Source organism: Sciurus vulgaris, assembly GCF_902686455.1.
Source record: "Sciurus vulgaris genome assembly, chromosome: 6".
Lineage (NCBI taxonomy): Eukaryota > Metazoa > Chordata > Mammalia > Rodentia > Sciuridae > Sciurus > Sciurus vulgaris.
The window spans coordinates 127,256,925-127,275,366 of NC_136466.1; the positions used below are offsets into that span (position 1 = coordinate 127,256,925).

At 36.9% G+C, this 18,442-nt stretch overlaps 1 protein-coding gene across 1 annotated transcript in view; it reads right to left on the reverse strand.

Annotated features, from left to right (window-relative positions):
• The window catches only part of IL31RA (interleukin 31 receptor A), an 89,934-nt gene that overhangs the window by 20,731 nt on the left and 50,761 nt on the right, over positions 1-18,442 (reverse strand). The window contains exons 3-6 of the mRNA XM_079145264.1: positions 17,014-17,131; positions 14,485-14,657; positions 10,951-11,102; positions 4,560-4,713 (exon numbers count right to left, since the gene is read on the reverse strand). Coding sequence (XP_079001390.1) covers positions 4,560-4,713; positions 10,951-11,102; positions 14,485-14,657; positions 17,014-17,131 — 597 coding nt within the window. The remainder of the gene's footprint in view (positions 1-4,559; positions 4,714-10,950; positions 11,103-14,484; positions 14,658-17,013; positions 17,132-18,442) is intronic.

The following is an 18,442-nucleotide window of genomic DNA, read 5'->3' on the forward strand; positions in this document are numbered from 1 at the left end:
ACAGGAAAAGTAAAAAGGAATCATTTCTCAAAACCTGATAAAAAGAAAACACAGAAATTCATATGAATTTTCTGCCTGTGAACACTAAGTTCATAAATAGAACTTATCATGTGGATCCTCTCAAAAAGGACACAAGGCAACATAAAAACCAATTTCCACAATCCCAGGTGAGCAAAAGCATGGAAATATAACACATATATGTTTCTCATGGTTGTCATCTATAAAGCTCAAGGGCATAAATTCTGAGTCAACTTCTTCCAATAAAAGTACAGTCTGAGAGTATAGGGTTCTGATGCTCTAACCATACAGAAACAAAATATACAAAAACAAGGAATTTACATTTTCTCTCAAATGCTTCAATCAAGTTTTGGCAAGGGATGAATCACCCGCAACTTATGAGTTCAGTGCTCTGACATGCATCTGCAATGTCAGAATGCCGAACTGCTGATAATAGAATGACCCACACACTTTAGCCAGGAGAAGCAAGCAAAGGCTCTAGGAGGCTAGTGGCCTGCAATTTGGGGCAGAGAGGAAATGTCCCTAATGAAGAGTGGCAGCTGTTACTTTCAGAATTCTTTCTTGAGGAAGTTGTGTGACTAGGGATGCTCTAATTAGGTCCACAAAGAATGGAGCCTACTGCTAAGGCCAAGATCTGAACTATTTTAGTACTGAAAGACTGTCTTTAGGGATCTTTTTAACTTTAAATGAACGGGTATCTTACAGTGAAATTAGAGTCTCCAAATAAAGACAACCTTTTAATGTAGAAAAGTACACCAAAGGGCAATTATGCGAAAAACTTATTGTCCTCAATGGAGAGTCACATTTCTATGACTACTCTTGCAAAAGCCAAAATATGGGTAACACAGGTTAGCTATTAGGCTTAGCATCTCCCAATGAGATCTACTATATTTTATTTAAACTGCTTATAAGAAGATCGGAGCTGTTTAGATTTTACGTGTGACTTAACTTGAATTCCACTGAGATGTTGTCTTAAAAACTCTGCCAGGAGTTTTCTATTTCCCAACAGTCTTTGTTGAATGACAAGACAGAACAGCCTGTACTCAATTTTCCCAGGGAGGAACAGGCTGGTCTCAGCCTGTCTACAAGACAGTGATACATAAGCACAGGTAAAGAAAGCCCCTCTCAGAGACAGCCTTAGTATAGGCCCACAAGACCATCAGACCTTCAAATGTAACACACAGAAATGGAGGAACTCACTCTCTTTAATTTGTAGAATTTTTCTTTTCCAATCATGTGGAAAATCAAACTCAGGGATAATAGTATTGATAGTAAGAAAGAAAATTCTAAACACAAAGTGATCATTATAATCTAATCCTAAATATGCATCTCAAGGAAAAATAAATAAATTGATTATTAAATAATCATCCCAAGCATTTTGTTATTATTTTTAAATTTTTGATTAGAAACATTAGTGAAATTCTCCTTCAATTTATCTCATGGGTAGCCATTTAGTTTTAGTAGATAGCAATAATGAATGAGTTTGGGCATTTTGAAGTCATTATTTCTTGCAGATATCCAAATAGTCTTCCCAATAGACTTCCCAACCAATGAAGTTCTTAGTAAAAAACTGCCTGACTAGCATGTAAATCTACAATTATTACAGTCAACTTTCCATTAACCATGAGTTAATAATGAATTTACAGCTTAACCAAAGGGTAGTAGGAGTAGTAACTCTGCCTTTGTGAAAAAAATTGAATTTTTCCAACACCGCCAAAATACCTATGTATTCTAAGGCATCAATTGCCTGGACTGTTTTAGTAACACTAGGATGCTGTGCTGGTTCTATCACAATATGGGTATCCCCACAACCACCAGCAAGCAGACACATACTGATGCCCTTGCTTAAGACCAACAATAATAATAGCTACCTTTTAGCAAGTATCACTATATTAAACATTTTACCTGAATTATCTCATTTAATCCCAAACCATATATTTAGATATAGCAATTCTCATTTCTGAAGCATAAACAATTGCCTAATATCACAAGTTTCTAAGTAATAAAGTTAAAAATTGAATCAAATCATAATGATATCATTTAGTAAGTAGATATTTAATGCCAAAATGTAGGTAAACAGCCCTATTAAATCCAAAAGAAAATGGGAAGTACCTCACATTTAACTTAGTATTTTTCAAATATTTAGAAATTGAAGTCGTGTGTACTAGACAACTTGCATTTCACTGTAAAGTAGGAAAACAAAGGGTTTATGAGTTGGAAAATCAGAAAGTAGGACTTGCTGGGGGGTTGGAGATGCATTTTCCTCAATTTCCTCTGGGATCCTGAAAATATGGGGGAGGGGGAAACCAAGTTTTTTAGGGGTAACTTGAACAAATAAGCTTTGATGGATTTAATTAGCAAATGAGAACACCAGCATCAAGTATTTCTGCAAATTACTTTTTTTTTTAATTTCTTTTTATAGTTGTGTATAGATGGCATGTCTTTATTTTGTTTGTTTTTATGCAGTGCTAAGGATTGAACCCAGAGCCTTGTACATGCTAGGCAAACGCTCTGCTACTAAGTTACAGCCCCAGCCCTGCAAATTACTCTTAACCAAACGTCCTGAGTTAATAGATCAGATAAAATTGTAAATATTGTTTCTGACAGCAAAACAAGTTGAGAAAATTTAACATTAGGTAGTGGCTGGACTATGAAGAACTAACCAGACTTGAGACTCTGAGCCATAATGGCACCAGACAAGAAGAGTGACAGGCACAGAAAGAAGTGCCAGATAAGGACTGGGGTTGTGGCTCAGTGGCAGAGTGCTCGCCTAGCACGTGTAGGGCACTGGGCTTGATCCTCACCACCACGTAGAAAATAAATAAATAAATAAAATAAAGGTATCATGTCCATCTATAACTAAGATATATATTTTTTAAAAAGTGCTGGACAAAACACCAGCCCACCCAAGGTAGGACTTAATCACAAAATTACCTGCTGGAAGGTATGGCAGAGAAAAAGGTCAGCGATATCACCAGGGCTTCATCATACTACTTTAAAGGGAAGGTTTAACTAAAACATAGGCAACATGAACTGATTGTTTCAACAAACACCACTGGGACTTTTTTTTAATTGTGTGATTTATGTGCTGTTTGATATTTGTAAACTATTATATTTGTATTGATTGGACATTTAGAGATGATGTCTATAGAGTGTCAATATGTGCCAAATATGTGGATTTTTAAGTTTACATTAGATCCACATCTTGGTTTTTTTAATTTGTTGTTTTGTTTTGTTTTGTTTTGTTTGGGTACCAGGGACTGAACCCAGGGGCACTAAACCACTGAGCCACATCCCTAGCCCTTTTTATATGTTATTTAGAGACGATTCTCACTGAGTTCCTTAGGGCCTCACTAAGTTGCTAAGGCTGACTTCGACTTGTGATCCTCTCGTCTCAGCCTCCCAAGTAGTTGGGATGAGAGGCGTGTGTCACCACACCCAGCCAACACCTTGTTTTAACATCATTTTTTATTTTTATTTTTTTAAGTAAATAAACATATATATATGTGTGTATATATGTGTGTGTGTGTGTGTGTGTGTGTGTGTGTGTGTATATATATATATATATATATATATCCCTTATCATGCATTAGGCACTGTTCTAAGCATTTAATGGTTTGGGGTTTTCTATGATTTTTCTCCCTATTCCTAAAACAGTGTATGTAAGAACAGAAGCTCAGAGTGAGAAGAGCCTTTGGAGTCTGTCTAAGCCAATTCCCCCATCTGTTGTAAGAATCCCTGTTCTGGGCTGGGGAGATAGCTCAGCTGGTAGAGTGCTTGCCTCACAAGCACAAGACCCTGAGTTCGATCCCCAGTACCGAAAAAGAAAAAAAAAAAAAAAAATCCCTGTTCTGAAACCACAACCACTAAAGGGGAAGTCCAGGCTAAGCATGAACATCCAGTGGGGAATACAAGACTCAGAAGCTCAGAAGGCATCAAATTATTTCCACATCACAATGGTAAATTTGCCAAATATTTGTTAATATCAACTTGGTGTTATGGGAAATTCACCCAGGAGCCAGAGAGGTGAACTGTTGAACCAGAGTACAGAACTTGAACCCAGATGTTATCTGAGACCCCTATGGAACTTGGCTCTCTGTAGGGCTTATCTTTTTCCTTGCTGTCATTAAAGGTGATTTTTATTTTCCTTTCATTAGTTATACCTTTATATTTTTAGTAATAGCTCCAGGGTTTTAAATAGATATTTTCAGTTTATAATAGGATAACTTTAAATGATATAATACATAATACCACTTCAGATAGAAAGTAAGAACCTTATAAGAACATTAAAGATGAGATCTTTTGCCTTTGGGATACAAAGACGCTGAAGTAACTAACACCCTCGGATGAGCACAGCTTATTTCCAGGAGCTCAGTGGCGACCATGAGGGCCTGTGGAGAGGGAACACACAGACTCCTCAGGGACTGGGATCACAGAATTCCATGATTCCCAAGCCTGGCACCTGACAAAATCCACCAGGTCTAGGCAGAGGCAGCCCTACACCAGAGCACATAAACAAGGAATTACAGACAGCAGCTTGCCTTCTTCCTCAGTTATTCCCATTTTTTCTTGGCTCCAGTCACTCCAAAAGTATGACCCGTTGACCACACATTGCATGGCTACGATGTATTCTGTGAAAGCTTGAAGCCCTTTGAGGTTGTAGACCAGGTCATCACTCTGGAAGTTGACTTTCACCTACAAGACAGAAAAGGCCCTCAGCTGAAATGGGGCAGCACATCTTACCTTTTCTGCTTCAGTTCTCAATGCTGTCTTACCTTTTCAGAACTAGAAACAGTGTGTCTCAAATTTTAAAATATATCCTTTTCATAAATAAACCTCCACCCATGCCTGGTGACAACTTGAACCTAAATAGATGTAATCACCCCCAAGAACCGCCACCTCCCTCCCATTTTCCTGTCTCTAAGTTTCTGAAGCAAAGATTACTGTCTCTGGGCCTGGTGAATGATGTTCTTGAAAATTCAAGGCAGAACTGCATGACCCTGGGCAAACTGGGCCTCAGCTTAAACTCAGAAGTGATTCCAGTACCTAGAAATACAGCCTCACAGAGCAAAGGGGCAGAGATCTTAGCAGTATCAGGTCAGGGATGAGATCCAAGAAAGTTAAGTGACCCCAAGAAAATCTCAGCATTTGTGAGCAATGGAACTAGAACCAGAACACAAATTTCTTCACTACTAGCTTCTTTCTTTTACCCAAATATTCCATTATAAATGATTAGTCCTGGAGTGACCAATCAAGCTGCTAAAAGTCTCACCAACCCAGATGTATAAATTTGTTTTTATACTCTCGTGGGAAGAATGGACAATTAATCAGTTCCCTTTTCTCAATCAATGTCAGTTTATCACTAGCAAAATGAAGGTGGTATTCTATAAAATTTATAAAAGTCTCTTCTGGAGTCAACCTTCCAAGAGAAACTAAACTTTTCAATTTTTTTATTTCTGAGCACAGTCATCACTGGAACAATGAAAATGTTTAGCTGTTGGTTGTTTAAACTTATATTGAGTTAATAAAAATGAATTTCACTAACAGGATGTTCACTTTATTTGTATAAACCTAGCGAGAGAAGGAAGTTCTGATGTTGCTTACATGTATGTAACAGCTGTGAATGGAAGTACTTAATTATAGGCTCCAGGTTTAAAGGTAATTGGGCAAAAAGAAAAAGTGTGTCTGTGACAGAGAGCTGAGCATCCCAGCTGCAGGGGCACTTCTGAACTCCCAGCTAAGCTGGGGGCAGAGAAAGGAGGTGGGACCCAGAGGCAATAACAGCATTTTCACAGCTAAAGCCCAGACTCCTGGAGCATCCTCTTCTAAACAGCCCCAGGAGATACTATGGCAGCAGACGAGGGTTATGGGAAGGAAAACTCGGGACAATCTGTCATTCACCATAGGGTTATAAAAATAATTCTAATCCATATGCCAACTGTAAGGAAGTCTAATAATGCTTTATTTTACTTTTCAAGCCTTTTAAAATATGAAATATGTACTGGGCATGATGACACATGCCTGTAATCCCAGCAACTCAGGAGGCCGAGTCAAGAGGATTGCAAGTTCAAAGTCAGCCTCAGTCACTTAGTGAGACCCTCAGCAATTTAGTGAGACCCTGTCTCTAAATTTTTAAAAAAAAAAATTGTTTTAAGTGCTGGTTGTGTGGCCCAGGGGTTAAGCACCCCTAGGTTTAATCCCTGGTACCAAAAAATTAATAAATAAGAATAAAAATAAAACATAAATATTCTTTTATAAAATAATCTTCCTAATTTTTCCTCCTGTTCTGCTCTTACTCTCAGCACACACTTGGCCCACTTGGTGCTTCTCATCATGCTTGTGCTCAGAAAGCTCTGCCTAATGTAGCCACAAACCTTCTGTTCCCAGCCCCAGCTACAGAAGAACCAAAACAGGCTGTTCAGTCTTTTCAACACTTTGCCTTTAAGGTTAATTACCTTGGACTTACACCTTGGCTTTGTGTCTAGTCTAGGAGCCATTGGCTCTCACGGGGTCCAAGCCTACTGATCTTTCATACACAGGTTTAGATCTAAGGCCTCCCCACCCCCACACAGGCACTGGAATCCTACCAATACACTAATTAAGTCCATCAGGTTTGTTTCTAAATCTATGCTCCCTGCCAAATCCTAGCTCATCCAAAGTGTTTATCATAGGAATGAGTCAGAAGTTTTGGTGCAAAGCCTAAATCAAACTCTTTAAACAGTCTGAGGTCCATTTCTAGGATGTCCACAAGGCTTCATCATATACAGGGGCAAAGCCTGTAGACAAGGACCACAGGAAGGTTTGGAGGTTGTTGAAGTATGGTCACATGAATGACAAACTTGGAGTCAGAAAACCTGGGCTTAGGTTTGCAACATGCAGACCTGGTGATTTTGGTTTATTAAGCTCTCTACATCTCAATTTCCTAATCTATAAGTGAGGATAGCAATGCCTCATTTATAGGATATTTGCAATAATTAAATAGGTGACATATAAGAAAGCATTTTATTACACATATAACATCATACAAATATGGGTCTTCTTATATGGACATGTTGGAATTTTAGGATTAGTTTTACATGGTTTTGTTTAGTTAAACTAATGTTTGTTGAGCACAGGCATGTGACAAGCAAAGGGAAAACAAACCTGACCACTAAGATCCCTGCATTTGAGGAGGTTACAGCCTAATGAGGGGGAATCTAATGAGTTTAAATGCGTTGATTATGAAGTGCCAGGACAGACTTACCGAGGAAGGGAACCTCACTTAGACCCTAGAAAAGAAATACATCAGACCTGAGTTCTGAAAGGTGAATGGGGGGCAAGGGCAGAGGTACAAAAGCAGAGGGTGTTCTAGGTAGAGACACAGAAGAGTGAGATAGTGTGATGCAAGGAAAACAAGCAATCCGGAATTACTCCTGAAGTAAGGGCAAGGTGAAAGGCAGGTCCAAGTCTCAGGATGGTTAAGGATTTGTACCTTTTTCCATCAAGAGTGTGAACCATTGAGATGAGGTTGGAGTGAGCTGGGTTGAGTTTACCTGGGTCTAGAACTGAGGAGACTTGCTTGTGTTTGAAATCTAAAAGGAAAGAGACAGTATTGCATGCACCTTCCACCTTCCTTCTCACGGTCTCCAAGAGAGCAGGAGGAAGGACATATCACCTCATGGACAGGGAGAGAGGAGGCAAAGATGAATGCAGATGGGGGTGATTTTGTCCGAGAAGTGGAGTATAGGATGCCAAGAGTTGGAGTAATTTTTGCTTGTCACCCTCACTTTGTGTTAAACATGGTTTAGTAATTTGTCAGAATGATGTAGGCTCTGGTTTGTTTTTCTTGTTGAATCCTACCCTAGAACCTTTCGTGACTCTAGGACCCTATCTATAGAAAGAACTGGGGTGACTAGCCAGTAGCCCACCCCAGCAGTTCCTTAGGTTCGCTGAGACTAAGGCACAGGGCATGAAAGAAGATGAGCTTGTGCTGGGCCGAGGCCTGCTCTGCTTAGGGGCTCCCTGAACTATAAATTGGTGAGTCCAGTGTCACATAGTCAGGTTCTAGGAAAAAGATTCCAGAGTTGGCTCAGAAAGGAAGCTGGGAGGAGGACAGTGGTCCACATCATTCTCTCTGAATACAGGACAAATGAAACCTAACCAATTCTCTTTTCTGAAAGATTTCCAGAACAGGAGAGAACACAACAGAAATAGTGTCTGAGGATTTCTACAAAGAAAAGGGTCTCATGATAGCCTCCTGGACATGATGAAAAAAGTAGGTGGAATGACTGTCATGAGAATCAAGTATATTCATAGAAACCTGAATAATAATCACACTCAAAGAGGGCAGCATTGATGTCCCTGGACAGTCTACTGGTCTACCACAGGGCTCTGACGCAGTTCCTACTTTTGTTAATGATTAGACAAAGTTAGAGAACTAAGTTATCAAATCTGTATTTAAAAGGAAGTAAAATGTAGTTTTGGGTAGCAGAATGAAGATTCTAAATGGGCTAAAATGATGAATAAGACCAAAATGAAGAAATTCAATAGGAACAAATAGAGCATCTGAAATTTGGTTAAAACCCAACAAATTGCTGGGTGTGGTGGGGCACACCTCTGATCCCAGAGACTTGGGAGGCTGAGGTAGGAAGATTGCAAGTTTGAGGCCAGCCTCAGCAACTTAGCAAGGTTCTGAGCACCTTATTGAGATCCTGTTTCAAAATAAAAATTAAAAAGGGCTGGGGTGTGGTTCAGTGGAAAAGCACACCTAAGTTCAATACACAGTACCAAAACAACCCACCAACAAATTGTACAATAGTGAAGATATGTTCTTCTAGCAAGACTTGTGAGTGGGGAAAAGTCTTAAGAATTTAATTAGCTTAATAATGTGAGGAGGTCACCAAAAAATGAAGCACAATATACTGTCAGGCTGAGTTGAAGGAAATAGAAGAATATCTTCTGAACCCCAAGGTAAGAAAAGGTGTCTTAAGACACAAAGAGCATTAGGCATAAAAGAAAAGTTTGATAAAATTTAACAGTATCAAAATTAAGAAGTTCTGTTCATCAGAAGTCATCATTAATAAGAGAGCAAAAAGGCAAGCCATATAGTCAAAGATGTTTGCAAAATAAACAAGTAATAGACTCATAAATAGAATACATAAAGAGTACCCAAAAGACAATTTTAAAAAATCAGATGGACCAGGTCTGGGGAGGTGGCACAGTGGAAGAGCACTTTCCAATCATGTGCAAAGCCCTTGGATCAATTCCAGTACAACGAATAAATAAATAAAGTTAGAAAGAAATTTTTAAAAAACAAATCAAACAAACCATACAATAAAAGTGTGCAAAAAGTTTAAATCAGCACTTCAAAAAGAAGGAATAAAAATGGTTATTAAACATGAAAATGTATGCAATCTCATTAAAATCAGGTAAATGCAAATTTAAACTATAATTCCATTGTGTTCAGCCAATGGAATACTACAAAGTAATGAAAATGTGTAAACTACAGCATTATATAATATAAATGAATCTTTTTTATTTTTTTAGAAGAGGAAAAATGTTTATTTTGGCTTATGGTTTTAGAGGTCTCAGTCCATGGACAGGTGACTCCATTGTTCTGAGTCCAAGGTGAGGCAGAACATCAAGACAAAGTGTACGGCAGAGGAAAGCTGCTCAGGTCATGGCAATCAGGAAGAAGAGAGAGAACTCCACTCACCAGGGACAAAATATATACCCCAAAGACATACCCCTAGTGATCTATCTCCTCCACCCACATCCTATCTGCCTACAATTACCCCCAGTTAATCCATTCAAGTGGATTAATACACTGATGAGGTTAAGGCTCTCATAGCCCAATCATTTCACCTCTAAGCTTTCTTGTGTTGTCTCACACATGAGCTTTTTTTTTTTTTTTAATTTTGCTTAACAGTTTTTTTTTTTTATTGTAAACAAATGGGATACATGTTGTTTCTGTTTGTACATGGAGTAACAGCATACCATTTGCATATTCATACATTTACATAGAGTAATGATGTTTGATTCATTCCGTTATTTTTTTCCTTCCCCCCACCCCTCCCACCTCTCTTTTCCCTCTATACAGTCCCTCCTTCCTCCATTCTTGCCCCCCTCTCATACATGAGCTTTTAGGGGATTTCTCATATCTAAACCATAACACTTGAAATTTGGTCAATAAAAATTTATTTGAATAAGTGAAGTCATTTAGAATTATATAAATGAATCTTAAAAGCACAATATTCAGAGAATAAAGCCAAATATAAGAAATATAAATTGCATAGATTCAATTTGTGTGTTCCTCATGTATTTCTACTGGGCACTCCTTCATCCTTGAGGACAGGGAATAAGAGCATAATCATTTAAATTGTATATTTCAGGAATACAGGCATAAGGGTAAAATATTAAAAGCAAAGAAATGATTACTGTGAAGACAGGAAAGCAGTTAACTGTAAGAGGAGAGTGTGATCATCGGGAAAGGGTAACCAAAGGACTCTGGAATGCTGGGAGTGTTCTGTTCTTGACTTTGGTAGCTTTTACTGCTAACTTAATAGCAATTTGTTAAATGCAATATATGTTTTGTTTAGTTTCCAAAATGTGTTATGCTTGAAATTATTACTAAAGGTTGGAAAAATTAAAAATGGAAATGGTCAAACCACAGCATATCTGATAACCAACATAACTAGAAACAAACCCAAGTAGAATGCAAAAGTAAATTTTTCATTCTTTAACATGTTGTTGTACTCAGACTGCAGTACACCTGTGATAAAACACTTATCCAATCTAAAAGATATAAACAAGCAACTGAAAAGTACAGTACTCAGTTTGTTCCTTTTCAATTTGCAATGTAGAAAGTGAAAAAGATATTCTAGACGAACAAAAATTATCAATGAATTTCTTCCTCAGGCCCACTAACAGAACTATTATAAAGGTATAACTTACCCAGTGGGTGCTATTTACTGTCCTAAATCGAAGTGTGTAATTCAAATTAGATGATGAAAATAATGAATCATACAATTCCCATTTTATTTGCATCATTTTTTTGAAGCCCAAAATTGGTTTCACAGATAGAATCTTGGGTGGTTCCATTTTCACTGAAAATAAAAATTACATAATTCTCATATTTGCAAGAAGACAAGAAGATGCTAGTAACATCCAACCCAAACTGAAAGGACAATAAGCCTAGAAAATAGATAGTAGTACATATTTTGCTGTTTGCTATCTGTAGATGGCATTAGCAGGGAAGTGCAAAAGGAATGCCACCCTTCAATTACCTTCAAAAAAGGAATACCCAATGAAAATGGGATTATTCCTGTGATTTTTCTGCAAGTCAGTCTTTTATTGATTGGGTCATATCTTATGCCAGAAGGGAGATAAATAAATAAAAATAATAATCAAAACCAAACTATGGTTACATAATAAACTGTAATAGAAATTTAAAGAGAGATCACAAACCAGAAAATGAGCTTTTTCCCCTTATCTACTCTTCCCTTGGCCTCCCTCTCCTTGACCCCCAGGATGACAGAAACCCCATTAGAAAGCACTTCTCATTTTCTTTTCACACTGCAGATCTTCTAGCCCCAATTTTCTCTCTTTGGAAATGTGTGTTTTTCTGGTTATAAAACTAGCATATGCTCAAATTTTTTTAATACAGAAAAACAGGAAATTCTTCAAAACTTTTTTTTAAGTTTTATGATATTCTACCTTATGGATAAATGAAATTTGTTTGACCACTTCTCTATTATTGGGCATTCACAGTGTTTCCAATATTTCATTTAAAGTTCCTTAACGACAGAGGCTGGTCTTGATCGCAAAGTCCAGAATTAAAACCTGGCACATAGCCAGTATGAAATCCTTGTTAAGTGAATGAATAAATAGATAATAGTTGAATCTTTCTCTGCATCTCTAATGGTTTCCTTAAGTCCCTTAGAATAGGTTGGCTGGTTTTTCAAAAGGAAATAAAGATATTTAGGTAATAGTCACACAGTGCTACTTTGTCCCCAGGTAGGCTATACCAATATCAGTTTCCATCAATAGTGTGTGAATACCCATCTCCCCACAGTCTCATTAGCTAGAATTTAATAGTATTATTTTAATATTTGCAAGACCTAAAGGATTTGGAAGAGCAAAACCCCTAGTTAGGGCTATAATATTAAAAACACTGACTGTATTAAAATATTTGGAAATCTGTTAGTGACTACTCAAAAAATAACGTGTACTTTTTATGCCTGTACTAAAAGGTGATCAATCTATATGGCTACTCCATAGATGGAGCTATAAACAATAGACATATTTATTATTGCCATAAGATTATTGATATTTAGGGAATACTTCATAAGTATTTTTTCAGGTGAATCATTTTGTTGACTCCTCTCAACCACATAATATTTATGATGGCTATTTTACAGAAAAGATTTAGAAAAAGTTAAATAAATTTCTAGTAACAACCAAGATAAGACTCATTTATACCTACACCAAAGTTCCTGCCTATATTCATTACATTTAACTGTTTTTGGTCAGAGTAAACACAAATCCCCATTACTTCACCATTCAACTAAACAACTCTATCACCAAGGAGATATGTTATTAATTTTTTCCTCTGACTAAAAGGCTTTCAAAATAGTTCATTAGGAACCAGTGTATATTGAGTTACACAAGCAAAATAGTGGGTTAGGAAACTCCAAGTTCTTGTTCCTCTATGGAAACATTGAAAAAAAGAAAAACAAAAATGGACAGAAACTGAGTAGTCTAAGCTTGCAGGAACTCTGGAAACCTATGTGAGGTTTACACTAACCAACCTAGAATATCCAGTCAAGAAAATGTCACTTTCAGAAAAACACTTTATGGCAGTCTTATTTGCCCTTGCCCCCCCCCCCCCCCCCCCAGCTTCTGTGATGTATCAGTGGTCTTGGTATGAAGGAGATGGCAACCCAGTTCCTGGTTCTCTTCCTCCAACTGGAGGGAACAGAGCAGAACTCTTTTACAACATTCTAACCTGCCTGAAGGCTAAAGGATTAGGTTGGAAAAGAGTCAGGTACAGCTCATGAAAGCTGTAGGAAGACTACACATCTGCAGAAGCCTGGGGCTAGAAATTATGTATGGAGGCATAAAATAGACTATATAAGGTCTAAATAGACTAAAATAGACTATATAAGGAGAAGCTTGGTGAGATTCTTTGGAAAATTAGAACACTCAAAAGCAGCTCTGTATATAGAGTGGGGAAGCACCATAAAGACTCAGGCAAGACGCATGCTCAGAAAAGACCCAAACAGACTGTAAACCTTCACCGTGGGTGAATTCCAAGGGTCAGAGCAAGCCTAGATAATCTGTGAAAGATTGTCCCAGGAGAGTCAGTATGCAAACACTAGGAGAGGTGGCTATTTTTTCAAATATAAAATTTTCAACAACAATAAAAATTACAAGGAATACTAAGAAACAAAACATGGCCCATTCAAATAAATAGAAAGCTCAAACATCAAACTTGGTAAGTGAATACTTTAAAACCATTGTATTATATGTGCTCAAAGAGCTAAACAAAAACATGGAAAAATGACTAGAGGAAATCAGAAAAATGGTATAAAAACAAAATGCAAATATTGACAAAGAAATTATAAAAAGAAATAAATTCTGAAGCTAAAAACTGTAACTTAAAAAATTTAGTAGAGAAATTCAAGAGTAAGTTTGAGCAGGCACAAGAAAGAATCAGCAAACTTGGAAACAGGAAAATTGAAATAACTAAGTCTGAAGAGCAGAAAGAAAGAACGAGGAAAAGTTAACAGAACCTCAGAGATTTGTGGGACATGATTAAGTAAACCAATTACACAACTGGGAGTCCCTGAAGGAGAAGAGAGAAGGGAAATGGCAGAAACCAGCAATTTGGGAGCCTGAGGCTGCAAGTTCAAGGCCAGCCTCATCAACTTAGCCAGACCCCGTCTCAAAACAAAAAAATTGAAAAAGGACTGGGGATGTACCTCAGTGGTAAATTTGGTACAGTGGTTCAATCCCCAGTACCAAAAAGAAATAAATAAAACCTGGGAAAAAAGAGTCTTCAAAAAGATTTTAAAAGGTCAGAATTAATGAGATTTTTTTTTTAAATAAGAGTTTTATTCCTCTTTGTAATGTGTTAGGGAAGGGGTATTTTTGTTTAACTGAGTACAATTTATGTTACAAACTGCAAGAAGAAATCAGTGACCAGCAAGAGAGTTCTTTTTTTCTTATTTGACCAATTCCTTCCTTCCTTCCTTTCTTCTCACTCTGTCCCTCATTCCCTCCCTTCTTCCTTCCATTCCTCTTTCCCTTGCCTTTTTTCTTCCTTCTTTGATAACAAAATGAGTTTTCTGAATATCCATAACACATACCTACTATTCTCTTAAACAAAGGGAATACTTTTGAGACTACGGATACTTCTTTAAAGACAGAAAAAAAGAACAGTAATGATTCAATAAAGAGTATATAAGAATATCAAAGAACACTTACTTATGGTATTTAAGGTCCAATGTGTGATATCAGATGTAACTGTACCATCTTTATTTTGAGCTTCCACTTCAATGGTGAAATAATCTGGGGGTGTTATCGTTGGACTGAAAAAAGAGCACCAAGTGCCTGTCGAACTATTGGCTTTACAAATGTCACGTTTATTTCCATAAGAGCTTTGAAGGAAAAAGTGATTCAATATGAGTTTAGTACAGTATTTTGGAAACATAGTCATACTTAATATATGAAACAGCATTTTTTAGTTTTCTTCTGGGTTCTCTTGAGGTCCAGGATGGTCTTTTTCGGCCCAGGATTTGGTTTCCTTCTGCTTCAAGGAAAGGTCAAAGTTACCTCGTTCCTTTCTCCTGAGATGCTATGAGCCTTGGAGACCTTCTTTGCAACCCTGTGAGCCCACTTAAAAGCCACATCACAATGTTTTTCCTATTGGCAAGAAATAATGTATAGGCCCCTGAAATTCCAGATTATAGCTTTAAGACTTCATTATTTTTAAAATAGCGAAAAGGATTTATTAAATAAATTATGATAGATATATAAGTAGGATTTTAATTATGCTTTTTAATATATCTATATTCACTGATATGTAAAGATGGCTATATTCTCATTTTGGTGAAAAAAACAGGATGCATATCATGGACGAAATGACCACATATTTATGTAACTATTCATAGAGATGGCTGGAAAGGTCCTAGTAAAAATGTTAAAGTTGTTACCTTTGATGCTGTGATTTTTTTTACACTCTTTATGTGTTTCAGACTGGACTTTTATCACTAGTATATGTTGTTTTCAGAAAACTCATTAAAATACATAGATGGCCGGGTGTGGTAGAACACACCAGCCACTCAAGAGGTTGAGATAGAAGAATCACAAGTTCAAAGCCAGCCTCAGCAACCTAGTGAGAACCTGTCTCAAAATAAAAAATAAAAAGTGTTGGGGATGTGACTCAGTGGTTGAGCACTCCTGGGTTTAATCCCAGGTACCCCCCTGCAAAAAAAACAAAAACAAAAACAAAAACATAGATGATGATAGATGGACAGACCCTATCAAGATGTAATGTGCACATATATTAGCAGGAATCAGATGGGTGGGTAAAACCATAGCAAAAGTGATTTTGGGAATTGCGGAGGAAGTGGCGCCGAACGTAAAAGGAGGTTCAGCATGTAATGTGCCAGTGTCTGCTGGGATGGGAGAAAGGAAAAGAGCTTAGACACAGAGAATCATAGAATCTTGAAACCAGAAAGGATCTCAAGGAATTCCAATGGTTATTACACAGTGAAAAATGGCCCTCAGGGTAGTGTTGTGTCATAGTTACAGATGCAGGCTCTGGAAAGAGATTGATCTCTGTCAAAACTATTCAACACTACTGCAGTAGCCCCCAAACTGCTGTGGACAATTTGTAATAAATAGACGAGACTGGTTTCCAGTAAAACCTTACTTATGGACACTGAAATTTGAATATCATTATAATTTTTACATGACACAGTTTTCTTATTATTATTTATGCTTTTGATCATTTTGACAACATTAAACAATTTTCAGCCTGTGGGCCACACAAGAACAGGAGATGGGTTGTATATGACCTGTGGCTAATTTTCCCACCTCTGCTTCACTGTCTGATCCTTTACAGAAAGTTTACTGAGCCCTGTGTGAAAACATTTCTCTGACATAGATACTCATTAAATATATCAATACTACAAAAAAAAAAAAAATTGTTTGCTTTTTTCCCTTCCTTTGTAAAACAAAAAAGTATTTCCCTTTCAAGACAAGATCTTGTGCTTAAAAAAAAAAAGTTTAAAACCATAGGCTCTCTTTTTGAAATGGAAAAGATAGTAGTTCATCTTACAATAACTCTCAAAATAAGTTCCTTTATTTTTAGGGAAGCAAGAAGGAAGTGATAAACTTTATGAGCTACTTTCAAAACTTTTTTTAAAAAGTACACAAACTAAAACATCTAACTTTTGAGTAGGATGATAATTTTTAGTTATAAAATTTTTATTCTGATAGAAATAGAATTAAAAAGGATGCTTTCAGTAGTGAAGAAAATTCTAGAATCACTGTCCTGGTGGAATACTGTTTAGGGTCACACAATAAATTAGTGGCAGACTGAGGTAAATTCACTTCTCAGTGCTGGATCTGAGCCCCACTTGCTCTGTTTTCATCCATGAAGAATGAATAGTTGTCTAACATGCTGGAAAAAAGAGGGGTGTGTTGAATACAGGAAATAAATAGACTTTTCCACTGTGCTGGTAACTGGCGACTACTCTCAGCCAATCTAGCAGCTCTAAGAGGAGGTCATCATGCAGCTCTATGTCCCCTCTCTCTGTCGCTACAGATCCTGTCAACATGGACGTAAGTAGCCAAGATGTCACCCTAGCCATTGGATATACAAAGTGATCACACAGAAACTGTAATTGGGAAAACGTTTTACTTCCTAGGTGACTTTGCTCCCATGCATCAGGAGCCTCTGCCTCTTCCCATGCCCCCCAATGAAAGAACACAAGCTCCCATACTTACTAAGTTCTCTTAACAACATATTTGGTATAGCTGGTTTCCTTCTCTGGACTCCAAGTGCAAGTTAAATTTTTCTTATAATATAAGATACAAGAAGTGTTTTCAGGCTTAGCTGGCAGAGCTAAAAAAAATTACACAAACACAATTTCAGTACACAATAAATATTGCCATTTCAATGAAAACAGGTTAACAAAAAGCTGGATTTGTTGGTTTAGTTACTAGCTATAACAGGTTCTCCTAATCAGATTCATGATAAGAGTCTCCTTCTAGCTCTTCAGTCATTTCCTTTGGAGAGTTAGAATTCTACTTTTTAATAATTATGTTTTACATTCTTATGAAACATTTGAGAAGCAAAGATTATTTTTAAAAAAACAGGCAAACATTAAGTATTAGTGAAATACTAAGGCATCAAATTATAGAATCATTCTGGATAATTGGGAAACATCATGCAAGCAAATACAAAATGCTGAACTATGCCATACTTCAACCGTAAATTGATGCATAAGCTGCAATAATTTTTCCCCCTGAACACTGTATGACAGGGAAATGTCTTCAGCTGTATTTTTTTTTTTTTTTTTTTTTTTTTCGGTGCTGGGGATTGAACCCAGGGTCTTGTGCTTGCAAGGCAAGCACTCTACCAACTGAGCTATATCCCCAGCCCCTCAGCTGTATTTTCATATCTTGCTCCTGGTAGTTCCCCACCCAATAGGAAAACCAGATGCAGGGATCAGAATGGGAATCTAGACCCTTATGGAGTCATAGGTAGAACTCAGGAACATTAATGAGAAAACATATACATCTTTATTTTTCACTAATCTATTGCTGAATCTTAGAATTTCCTTCTATCATGAATGCAGTCAACAAACTTACAATAATAATATTATTACCTGTGACTTTATCACAAATATTTTCATGTTATATTTCAGTTGTTGTAGACATACTGAAATATAAAATACTATTGTCATTGTTTTTAAATTAAGGTAATTATTAAGATTTGATTATATTAGACCTACGTTAATTATTAGATATTATATATTATGTTAATAAAAAGCACATATTATTACCCAGCCATAAAGAAGACTAAAATTATGGCCTTTGTAGGCAAATGGATGAAATCGGAGAATATCATGCTAAGTGAGATAAGCCAATCCCAAAAAACCAAAGGACAAATGATCTCACTGATAAGCAGATGATGATACATAATGGCAGGGGGAGGGAGGCAAGAATAGAGGAAGGATGGACTATATAGAGGAAAAAGAGGGGTGGGAAGGGTGGGGGGAAGGAAAAATAACAGAATGAATCAAATATCATTACCATATGTAAATGTATGATTACACAAATGGTATGCCTCTACTTCATGTACAACCAGAGAAACAAGTTGTACCCCATTTGTTTACAATAAAAAAATCTAAAAAAGCACATATTTCTTACT